Source organism: Ochotona princeps, chromosome 7, assembly GCF_030435755.1.
Source record: "Ochotona princeps isolate mOchPri1 chromosome 7, mOchPri1.hap1, whole genome shotgun sequence".
In the NCBI taxonomy this organism is placed as follows: domain Eukaryota; kingdom Metazoa; phylum Chordata; class Mammalia; order Lagomorpha; family Ochotonidae; genus Ochotona; species Ochotona princeps.
Genome location: NC_080838.1, coordinates 38,191,331 through 38,204,163, shown reverse-complemented (window position 1 = coordinate 38,204,163; position 12,833 = coordinate 38,191,331). Strand labels below are relative to the sequence as shown.

The window sequence follows — 12,833 nt, the reverse complement described above, 5'->3', positions numbered from 1 at the left end:
ATGACATTAGCGCTTTAATTGTGATTATATTTAATCAGTAAATTTCTAGGGTAGAATGGATATTTTGATGGTATTGATTCTTCAGATCCACCAACATGGAACATTATTCCTTTTTAGTTGTCTCCTATTTCTTTCCTTAATGTATTATAATTTTCATTGTAAAACTGTTTTTACATCATTAGTTAGATTTATTCTGAGGTATTTAGATATTTTGTAGCTAATGTGAATAGGAATGATCTTGCAAGTTATTTCTGAGCCCTGACATTACTTATGTATACAAAAGCTTTTGTGCTTTTGTGTAACTTGATTTTGCATACTACAACTTTACCGTCTCTCTTATGAGCTTGAATAGTCTCTTACTGTTCTTTTAACTTTCCTTTTATATAAAATCATGTCATCTGCAAACAGGGTTGATTTGACTTTTTCCTTTCCAGTTTGTGTTTCCTCTGTTTCTTTTTGTTACCTAAAGATTCTGGCTAAATCTCCCAGAACTAAATTGAATAGCAGTGTTGAGAGTAGGCATCCTTATCTGGCTCCAGATGTTAGTGGAAATGGTTTTCATCAATCAATATGGTGCTGACTGTGGGTATACCACACATTGCCTTGATCGGGTTGAGGAACGTTTCTTGTACAGCTCACTAGCTGAAAGTTTTATCAGGAAAGGTTTTGGATTTTGTCAAGTGCCTTTCTGCATCTGTTGAAATTATCATATGGCTTTTATTCTTCAGTTTATTAAGGTGAAAATCACATTTACTGATTTTTTTGTATGTTGAACTATGCCTGCACAATGTTGTGGCTTTTTTCTACTAAAATATAATAAACATCCTTGATTTTCTGCATATCTCATAGGATCATATGCAATTAATAAATAGTAGCACATAAATTCAAACTGGTTATTTTTCCCAGATATCTTTTGAATTTTTTCTCAAAAAACATCAGTTAGTATGATGGTACATGTAATTGCTATGCTAACAATTACTCCGATGCTATCAATGATTGATAGAAATTTAAATGGTTTAAATTTAAAATGGTAGCCTAGCAGTTAAAGCCCTTGACTTGCATGCTTAGGGATCCCATATGGGTGTCAGTTCTAAACCTGGCAGCCCAGCATCCTATTCAGCTCCCTGCCTGTGATCTTGGAAAGCAGTTAAGGACGGCCCAAAGTCTTGGGACCCTGAACCCATACAGAAGACCGGAAAGAGGCTTAAGGCTTCTGGCTTCAGATCTCCTCAGCTCTGGCCGTTGCGGCCAGTTGGGGAGTGAATCATCAGATGGAAGACCTTCCACTCTGTCTCTCCTTCTCTCTGTATAACTGACTTTGCAATAAAAATAAAAACACATAAATCTTTTTTTCAAAAAGAAATTTTGTTTGAAAACAATATTGGTATGCCCCTTCAAAATCAATGCCAATAATTGAAAAGATTTTACCTGTCGATATAACATGATTCAAACAGGAAAATTCAGGTTTATCTTAGGTATATGAAAACTAAGTACTTAAAATATATGGTATAAATTTAAATTTTTCAGTTGTGAATATTTGAGTAAGTTTTGTTGTATTTTTCTAAAATAGAAATCAAAAACCAGAGCCATTTCTATTTACTATTGATTCTAATTACAATGACTAAACAGGAAACATTTCCTTCCAACATAAAAATAAAAGATGGAAATCAAGAAATAATACTGCAATATGTCATTTAATTCAGTAATTTTTCAGTTGAATGATTGAGTGGCCTTAATCACTCAGATATTCAAGCAGAAAAATAGAAACTCATTACCTTCTACGATGACAGAGATTCAGCTTGAAGTATTAAGTATCTGTGATGCAGTATATCAAACACACACATTCTATGTACGTGAATCAAGGATGACAACATGAATCTAGTTGGGGTTATTTCCCTAGGGATGCTGTTTTTGTAAAGTGGGAAATGAAAAATTCTACAGGTATTCTAACATAATTTTGAGAAGAATAATGCAAATTTGTATAGAAAGTAATTCGGAAATGCAGATCCTATGTCTACATAGGGCAAATGTCGTACTTATTATTTTTATTGGGAAGACAGATTTACAGAGAGAAGGAGAGACAGAGAGAGATCTTCCATCTGCTAGTCCTCTCCTTAAGTGGCAAGTGGCTGCAACAGTTAGAACTGAGCAGATCCGAAGCCAGGAGACACTTCCAGGTCACCTATGCAGATGTAGAGTCCCAAGGCTTTAGACCATCCACTGCTTCTCTCCCAAGCCACATGCAGGCAGATGGAAGGCAAATGTAACAGCCAGTATTAGAACTCAACACTCATATGGGACCCCAGGCATAGAAAGTGAGGATTTAGACACTAGACTATCACACTGGGTTAGTAGGAAAAAATTTCTAATGATATTAGAAAGTGATATGTAATGGCAATGAAGCAGTTTGTGAAAGATTTTTCTTTTTGTAATGTTTTCCATATTCTCCTTATTTTGTGCTAATGTAAATCATGGAGAAGCGCAACATATGGACATATGGCTGTTGGTTGAAAAAAATGCAGAAAATCTAGGAATTAAAAGTCTTATTCTAGAAGATGGCCAAATTAAGGGCCATGCTTTGAAAAAACTTCTCGGAGTTTATCTCCTCCAGACTTCTGGCTTCTGTTTCATTAGAGGGACCTGAAAATTCCTTTTCTTGTCTGTTTGTCTTCTCTCTATGTTTTTCATTAATAACAGAGAACAAACTGTCCTATTTGATGTGCAGTGCTAAATAGGGTTGAGGGGTTCCCTGTGGGTCAAAATAATGAATGTATCATTTCCATGTATCATTATAATTACCATAATTTAAGATAAAAATCACCCACTTTGCTTAGCTCTTTAGCCATACTTAAGATGATATTTACTGTTGAAAGTCACAGACAAATATTTGATTTCCAAATCCCATATGTATACATTGTTTACAAACCTTGCAGAATCAACAGTAATTAACATCACTTGCTAATTTTTGATGTAACTTAGTTGAAAAAAAATCTTCTCAATAGCCTTTCCTGCACACATGAGCAGATGTGCAAGTTCAGGTAGTGTTATTTCCTTTTTCAATTATAAGTCTACAGTATTCCAAGTACTAAAACCTGACTGGAAACATGGCTATTAGTATTTTAGCATATAGCGGGCAATGTTGTGGTACATGGGTACAGCTGCCATCTGAAACTTGGGCATCCCATATGAGCATGGGTTCTTGTTCTGGTTGCTCCATTTCTGGTTCAGTTTCATTACTAATGACCTTTGAAAAGTAGTGGAAGATGGCCCAGGCATGCCATTCATGGTGTGGGGAATGATGGAAATGCAACTTTTGGTTTCTGGCTTGGCCTGGCTCAGCCCTGACCATTAACAGCCACTGGGGAGTAATCCAGCAGACAGAAGATCTCTCTCTCCCTTTCCCTCTCTTTCCCTGTTTCTCTCTCTTTCTTCATAACTCTTTCAAATAAATAAATATATCTCCAAAATATGTTTTAGCGTAGTAATACACTGAAATTAAGTTTCATAGGCATAAGCATATATCAACATGTATTTGTGATTCTGTATCTTAATTATCACATTTCTTTTCTTTTTCAGATAATGCTTAGAAGATGCTACAGCAATAATTGGTATTGGATATATACAGAATCTTTTCAGCTTTTTGCCCTTGTGGTCCAATCCCTTCCAGCTTTAACTCATTTGTGAACTCTCAAACATTTTACATGATCTGCAATGGTTACATGAACTCCGGTGAAGTGGTATTTGCACCATCTCTTACCTTATTCACTATGGCACTTTAGGAAAAGACATTGAAACAAGCTTCCAAAGCATTATTTTAAAAAATGAATCTTATCGTGAAGCTGCGAAGAAGTTTTCGAACATTGATTGTTTTGCTAGTGACCTTTTGCTTGCTGAGCATTATCGTTTCTGCCTATTTCCTCTACTCCGGCTATAAACAGGAAATGGCACTTATTGAAACCACCACGGAAGCAGAATGTGCTGACATCAAAATTCTACCGTATCGGTCAATGGATCTGAAAACAGTTAAACCTATCGATACATCCAAAACTGATCCCTCTGTCCTCCTCTTTGTGGAAAGTCAATACTCTCAACTTGGTCAAGATATTGTAGCTATCTTGGAATCCAGCCGATTTCATTATCACATGGTCATTGCCCCTGGCAAGGGAGACATACCTCCTCTTACACATAATGGCAAAGGAAAATATGCCTTAGTCATTTATGAAAACATTTTGAAGTATGTCAGCATGGACTCATGGAATCGAGAGCTTTTAGAAAAATACTGTGTGGAATACAGTGTTAGTATTATTGGTTTTCATAAAGCCAATGAGAACAGCTTACCGAGTACACAATTAAAAGGCTTTCCATTAAACCTTTTCAACAACATAGCTCTTAAAGACTGTTTGGTCAATCCTCAGTCTCCTTTGCTGCATATAACCAAAGCTCCCAGAGTTGAGAAAGGACCTCTTCCTGGGGAAGATTGGACTATTTTCCAATATAATCATTCAACCTACCAGCCTGTGCTTTTAACAGAATTACAGTCAGAAAAATCTCTTTCATCCTTGTCCAGTAAGACACTCTATGCGACGGTCATTCAGGATCTGGGACTTCACGATGGAATTCAACGAGTTCTTTTTGGCAACAATTTGAACTTCTGGCTACACAAACTCATCTTCATAGATGCCATCGCCTTTTTGTCAGGGAAGAGATTGGCTTTGTCCTTGGAGAGGTACATCCTTGTGGATATTGATGATATATTTGTTGGGAAGGAGGGAACAAGGATGAATGTCAAAGATGTGAAGGTAAGAACATTTACAAATAACATTGAAAAATGTAAATCACGAGCTTTATTATATTGATCAAATATGATTTTGAATATTCGAGATTCTTAACCTCTCAAAATTTTAAGGTGGTGCAGATTTTTAAAAAGTCAAACGGGTGTGTTTATTTTCCCTTTAATCTCAAAATGCAACCATTCCTTAGTCACATACACACCAGAAGCTATAGAAGGAAACAGAGCTAAGAAGCACTAGCTGAGTCACTTTGCCTCTTGCTAAGCCTCACTTTTCCCTGCTAGAATGTTGACAGCAACCTCAGTTATTTTAACATGCTTTGCATATACAGCAGTGAGTTAGCACAGGCATAGAGTGTTTCTGAATGAATGGCTCCGACAAACAGGTTTGACAGTGGTTTAAACGCGACATGGAAAAGCAAACCAAAAACTATCTCTATATACCCCCAAAGAGTCCAAGCCTTTGCTTTCGTGGAAGATTCATGTAGTTGAAAATAAATAGTAGCAAATAGTTCTATTGGAAACATTACATTGGATTTGGATTCAAGAGCCTTGCATTATTCTATTAATTTATCCTGTTATTTTTTAGAAAACAACACAGTGTCACGGAAGCACTTCTAGGTTATTAATGAATGACTGCATACTAGATTTTTCTATGATTTCATGTCAGATAAAGAAAAGGCAAAGCAGGGTATATCAGATTAGAGATTAGATGGCATTTCTGAACATAATTTTCTTCTTAATATCACAACCAAATTCTCACATAATTTTTCACATGTTCCTATCCTATCTTACATATAAATGTGTTCAATATATGCATACGTACTTTTAGCAAAAAGAAGGGAAAATAAGAGGACTCATATATACTAAGTACATATATATGTATGTATAATTATAGGTATGCTTTTGTTTATGTGTATATATGTGTATAATTGTATGTATGTATTTATGTGTGTGTGTGTATATATATAACAAAGATCATTATCAATATACCCTCTCTATTTTTCTTTAAATTTCTCTGATTATTTGTCCACCAAATAAAAGATACTGGTACTACTTTCAGTTACCAGCTTTTCATGCCAACTTCCAACTCTATAAGCACTGTAATACAACTTGATTAAAACTTGTGAAATAATTTCAATTTTAGAAACCCTTCAAAGTATGTGTAGTCCAGTGTACTTTATTTTAATGAGTCATTCAACAAAATGACTGTTATCAAACTTTTTATTTCAAAACTGATATAACAGGATTAAGAGATCATATCTGAATTCCATATAAATTTGCCTGGATTTTTTCCTTTATTGGATTTTTTTCTGTTCACTGATATAAATAATTTTGTTTTAATGTTAAAGTCATAAACTCTGAAAGAGTTTATGTACTGGAAAATGTTCACTTAGTGGTTGGTTTGTATCTTGAAAACTCAAAAAGATGGGATTTCTTTTCAAATTAAGGAACAATAGGTATTTTAAAAATTATGATCTAAATAAAACTGAAGAATTAAAATTCAGCTATTTCAGTTACTATCAAGAGAAAAACAAATAACTCTACATCATTAATCATACAATAGTCAAAGTTCACTAATGAATTCTTCATGGAAAATGGAACAAAACAAAGCCCTGAGCAATGTCACGCACAGAGAGAATTTAAAATGTTGTATGGGTGCATATATATATAAGTGTATACATATGAATATTAATTATATGGTTTTGTAAGTAAATATACTGAATTTATTAATATAGCCTTAGGTAAGTTAATTGTTATAGAAAATACTTTGTAGTCTCTTTTTCTTTGTTCTGCGTTTCTCTAACAAATTTATCTGAGAAAAATTATAAATATGAATTTTCACATGCAGTATGATGTTTTGATATATCTATACATTCTAGGATGATTAGACCAAACTAAATGACAAATGCATTACCTCACACATTTGTCTTTTTTGCTGAGAAGAGAAGCTCTACTGTCTCATTGTTTTTTAAGATTATAACCCATTGTTAGTAATTGTAGTCACCATGCTCTACAATAGATCTCTTATCTGCCATGCAACTGAAACTGTGTGCTTCCTAAATAATACCTCATGGTCTAGCCCTGGTAATAACATTGCATTCTCTGTCTCCAGGAATTTATTTATTTATTTATTAGTTTCCACCTGTACATAAGACTATTCAACATCTTCCCTTTGCTTATTTCATTTCATGCAGTATTTGTGACATTAGTCCATGTTGTTACAAACAGCAAAATGTATTTTTACTGGTGCGAAACATTCCATTTTGAACATATATGCTACATTCCCTTCATGCTTTCATCTTATGGTTGATATAAAGCTTGAATTCACACTTTGTAACTATTAATATTGCTACAATAAATAAGGGATATCATATGAATTTCTAAGACATTGATTTCCTTTCTAAGTCCTATTGTAATTCTTTTTAGTTTCTTTTATTCTTTTTTTCAATTTTTTTTTTTTTTTTTAACAATCTCAGTTGCTGAGGGTACAAAGGGTCAAGGGCTGCAGGAAACTGAGTAAGACCATTGTTTCCACACTATTATCATCATTTTTTTACCCCTGTATCTGGGGTCAGGGGAGAAACAAAGGGAAAAGCCCCACCCAGCCTCCCTCCCATCCCAGGCCCCTGATGCAAGGCGTGCTCAGAGGGCCCTGTTCAAGTGGTTTTGCTAGTTCAACAGTTCTGAATTGCTGCCAATCTCGCCGTTCCAATAGTAATGAAATCTATTCAGCATCTACTAGTTGACATAGTCTCTTCATGGTTGGGGTTCTGAGATCAGCAGTTAACTTGGAGGGATCTCCAAAGAAACTTCGTCTGAGGTGATCCCAGACCTGATTCTTGTGTGTGCTTACTAGTACAGGGTGCAGCACTGTCTGTCTCCCAAGTTAGCTTATGCACATGCTGGTCGTTTTAATTGCTGGGTCAGTTCTGTTTCCAGCCCTATCTTCCACTTGAACCAATGGGTGTTGTAGTCCAGTCCTATCCTGTCCACTTCCTACTCGGCCCTCACACAAACCAGTGGGAGCTGCAGCCTAGTTGGGGCGACTCCCCATAATCTCCACTAGGCCTGCCCCCTACCCTGGTTCCCATGCTTGCCAGTATGTACTGCAGACTTGTTCACTCTATCCCACATCCCATTTAGCTCTCATACATGTCAATGGGCATTGAAACCTAGTTCAACCAAACCAGCCCTACAATCTGACCCACACATATACTGGCGGGTGCCTTTCTGTCTAGCCACCCCTGTCCCTGTCCTGATTTTCGTGCCCTCCAATGGGAGTGGTAACTCAAGAGGGATGTGCCCACTATCTCCCTACTAGGCCACTACAAATTCTGTATTGTACACTCTCCAGGTGGTTCTGGAGTTTAATTTGACAGATTAAGCTCCCAGTGCCAGCCTCTGCCAGCTGATGCTGCAGCAAAGCCGAACCAACCTTCATGCACTCTAATTTTTGCTTGAACCAGTTGGAACAGTCAGCCCAACCTGGCCCTTCCCAGATCTAGTGCACATGAGGCCCACAGGTGTTTTCGCCCTGCCTGGTCTGGTCTGCCCCCATCCCAACTCATGCTTTCCAGTGGGAGTGGTTGTCCAGCAGGAGAGCCCACATTCCCCCTGCTTATTCTGTGCCCCTGCCCCACTGCTTTTCACATGTGCTGTTCGGGTGCTGCAACCACATCTGGTATGGCTCACCCTACCTTGGCATTCTGTAATGTGCACTGGTTTGTGTCGTGACCGAACCCAGCCTGACCCACACTCTATTCTGGTTCTCAGATTCACCAGTGGGTGATGTGAATGAATTCAGCCTGGTCTGCCCCCGACCTATGCCAAATATATGCTGGTGGGTATCTTCCTCTGGCCTGGTCTGGGTTGCTCCCTGTAGTGGTTCTTGCACTCACCTGTAAGGACTGTGTCCCAAAAGAGGAGTTTCCTAAGCTTCTCCATCAAAACCTCTCCCTATCCCAGATCTTGTGCAATTTGGTGGTTCAGTCAGCCCTCATTGCTGGCCTTCAATCCATTCCAGTTCAAGAAAGAATAGAAATCAGAATGGAGCACATGTCATGCCGAACTAGGCTCTTACATCGACTGGTCTGCAAAAGCCAGGAATACTAGACCACAGCATCGAAGGCAAAGGTTGAGACAGGTGGGGGTCTTAGCCATTAGATCAGAATAACCAATGGCACACACGTAATCTAGGGCTGGGAATAGACTTGGTTGGGGAGCTGTGAAAGTACACCCTTGCTGGGTTGAGGTTTCCACGGGAGAGTGTAAGGGCCGGAATGGGAACTGCGTTCTGGTCAGGATATGGCTGCAGTCTCTTTTGGCACAAGTGTGAACTGGAGCTGGGAGCACCGAGCCGGCCTAGACGCCAGCACCATCTGGTGCTCTGGAGAACCTGGGTAGATGTAGGATGGACTAGACTGGGTCTCTGTCCCTACTGAGCCATGTGTGAGCAGTGTCTGGGTATGGATCAGCCTTGGCTGGGCTGAAACATCCTTTTTAGTTTCTTAAAGAACCTTCTGGTGTACTTTTTAATGGCAATGATTATTTACAATTAACCAGCAGTGTGCAAGGGTTCCCTTTTCTCCATATTCTACGAATAGCTTTTCTCCTGTATTTTTGATAATAAGTGTTATAGCTGAATTTTTTGTTTTGTTGCTGTTGTGTTTCTTAAGCTCCTTACATTGTTTTGTATATTAATCTTTTATTAGGTATATAGTTTAAAAATAATTCACACTGTTTTGTGCTTTGCTTCTTTGTTGAACATATCTCTTGCTGTACAGAAGGGTGTTTTTGCTGGTTGATTGGTTGGTTTGTTGTTGTTGTTGTTTTTGTTTTTTAATCTCGGCAGAATACCATTTGTCTGTTCTTGCTTTTATTGTATGGGCTTCTACAGTCTTTTCCATGAAGTCTTCCTATGTCAATGTTTCATAGCACTTCCACTGTGTTTCCTTTTAGTAAACTGGATGTTTTCAGATCTTAGGTTTATATTCATTATCCATTTCAAGTTGATTTTTGTAGAAGAGAAATTATAGCGGTCTTGTTTCATTTTTTTTATACATGGAGATCCAACTTTCCCTATACCATTTGTGGAACAAAACATCCCTGGTTCAAGGAATCAGTCTAGCTTTCTTGTTAAAGATCAGTTGTTTGTGGATGGCAAATTAATTTCTGGAATTTCTCATATGTCCAGTGGTCCATGTGTATAACTTTTTGTCCCAGTATCAGGATGTTTGAGTTAAAACTGCTCTGTAAAATGTCTTGAAATCTGGTCTTATGGTACTTATGGATGTATTTTTATTATGTAGGATGACTACAACAATTTAGGGTCATTTGTGTTTCTGTGTAAATTTAGTTTTTTTAATAGATCAAAGACTATCTTGGTGTTTTGATGGGGATTGTATTAAACCTATAAATTGGGGTCTAATGTGCATGTTGGTAATGCTGATTCTTTTGGGTAATGAACATGGAAGAGTTTTTCATTTTGATATATATGTCCTCTGCTACTTCTTTCCTTATGGTTTTGTAATTTTTACCATAAAATCATTTCACATTCTTGTAACATCGATACCAAGATATTTTTCTGTAGCTATTTTTTCTGTAGCTATTGTCAATGGGAATGGTTTTACATTGATTTTGTATATGGCATTTTTGTTTATACAAAGGAAAATGAATAGGCATTTTTCAAAGATTGAAAAACAAATGGGTAACAAACACACGAAAATATACTCTGATCTCCAATCATTAGGAATACAAATTTAAAAAACAAAATGCAGTTTCATTTGAAATCCAAAAATTAAGAAAAGCATATCAAATGCTGATTAAAAGATGAAGGAAAAGGCATCCTGATGCATTATTAGTTGGAATAGTAAAATATTACAATAGTAAAACAGTACAGCCATTGTGGAGGACAGTATGGACAATCTTTAGAAATACATGCAACCACCATTGACCCAGACTTCTTGCTTATTAGAAGTTACTCAAACTTTAAGAAGGAATACTAATATACTTTACAAGTTACAAGTTTATATATCTAAAGTTTTACTTTATTTGACAAAAGTTGTATTCAATGAAATAATAAGGGAAAATTTCCCTAATCTAGAGAAAAAAATTGGGAAACATTAAGGAAGGGCACAAAACTCCCAATAGAGTTGACCAAATGTGATGTTGACCACAATACATGATAATCAAGTTCTCTTCAAGCAAGCATAAGTAAAAGCTCCATTAATGTGCATGTAAAAAAATCAATTGACATATAAAATAATGCCAGTTAAATTCACAGAAAACCTCTCACAGGAAACTCTACAGGCCAAAAGAGAATGGAGTAACATCTTCAAGATTCTAAAAGCAAAAAAAAAAAAAAAAAAAAAAAAAAAAAAAAAAAAAAAAAAAAAAGTTGGCTCAGAAGAACATACACAGCAAAGCTTTCCTTTATTTGTAAATGAAATAAAATTCTTTCACAGTAAAAAAAAAAGTTAAAAGAATATGCCTCTTCCAAACCTGCCGTACAAATGATACTTAAATATGTTTTCTTGACAAAGAAAAAGAATAGTACCCACCAAAACCCAACGCAAATGTGAAGAACCTCCCAGTAAAATAACAACAGAAGACTAAATCAATGAACAGGGCCCGGCGGCGTGGCCTAGCGGCTAAAAGTCCTCCCCTTGAAAGCCCCGGGATCCCATATGGGCGCCGGTTCTAATCCCGGCACCTCCACTTCCCATCCAGCTCCCTGCTTGTGCCCTGGGAAAGCAGTCGAGGATGGCCCAATGCATTGGGACCCTGCACCCGTGTGGGAGACCTGGAAGAGGTTCCTGGTTCCCGGCTTCGGATCGGCACAGCATCAGCCGTTGCGGCTCACTTGGGGATTGAATCATCGGACGGAAGATCTTCCTCTCTGTATCTCCTCCTCTCTGTATATCTGACTGTAATAAAGTGAATAAATCTTTAAAAAAAATGAATCGATGAACAACTGATTGCTAAAATGACAGAACCAAATTACCTTCCATTCATGTTAACCCTGAATGTAAATGGCTTGAACTCATCAATCAAACATCACATAGAGCAGTAGACTGGATTCAAAAAACAAAACCCATTTATTTGTTGCCTAAAGGAGATAAATCTCACTGACAAAGATCAGCAGAAACCATCTCATGGATTTTGATAGATTTTTTTATTTAGTTCCATTGCTTCAAAATACTTTGTTCCTCATTAAATTCTTCACTGACACATAGTTCATAGAGTAGAATCATTTTCTTCAAAAAGTGTCTTCATTTTCTTTATCATTTCTTCAGCAACACATTAGTCATCTAGTAACATGTTATTCAACTCCATGGCATTGGAAATTTCTCTTTTTCTTCCTGTTGTTGATTTTGTGTTGTGGCTTTTCATTTAAGGGGATGTGTAGTAACTGTGTAATGGAGATTATCATATCCAGATATGAGGATATAATGGCGTATGCATCTTTATTTCCAGATCAAAGAGGGACTCCCAATGAAACTATTAACTATATCTTTACAATAGGATGCTGGACTCTTTGTCGATGCCCATGCTATATTGTCCAGAACTATATTATAGCAATAGTACAAGGGAACTCAGTGGAGGACATAGGGGGGTGTGGGTAGAGGATAAGAAAAATCCCAGGGCCTATGAAACTGTATCATTAAATGATAATAATAATAAAAAAAGAAAAGGCAAAAAAAATCCACATACAGTTAATTTGCATTATCTCCAAAAAGTTAATGTGCCATTAAATAAAATGTTCCACAAATAAAAGTAAAAAACATCAGTGTATCAGAAATACAAACAAGAGCTAGAAATAATAACCAAATGAGAATATGTTCAACTTCATTTGTATAAAGTAAATTTTAAAATACTCACAGATTAATTTCATTGGATTTACTAGTAAGTTTTGACTGCTTTCTCATGGAATGTGGGGATTTTCCATATATAAATTCACTGGATAAACACAAGTACAGACCATGTCAATGTATGATCATGTCAAATATAATCTACAATTCACATTTTCTTCATCAAAAGT

The 12,833-nt window shown here is 36.6% G+C and overlaps 1 protein-coding gene across 1 annotated transcript in view; it reads left to right on the top strand.

Moving 5' to 3' along the window:
* The window catches only part of NDST4 (N-deacetylase and N-sulfotransferase 4), a 290,180-nt gene that overhangs the window by 23,068 nt on the left and 254,279 nt on the right, over positions 1–12,833 (top strand). Inside the window, exon 2 of the mRNA XM_004594507.4 lies at positions 3,577–4,799. Coding sequence (XP_004594564.2) covers positions 3,822–4,799 — 978 coding nt within the window. The 5' untranslated portion in view covers positions 3,577–3,821. The remainder of the gene's footprint in view (positions 1–3,576; positions 4,800–12,833) is intronic.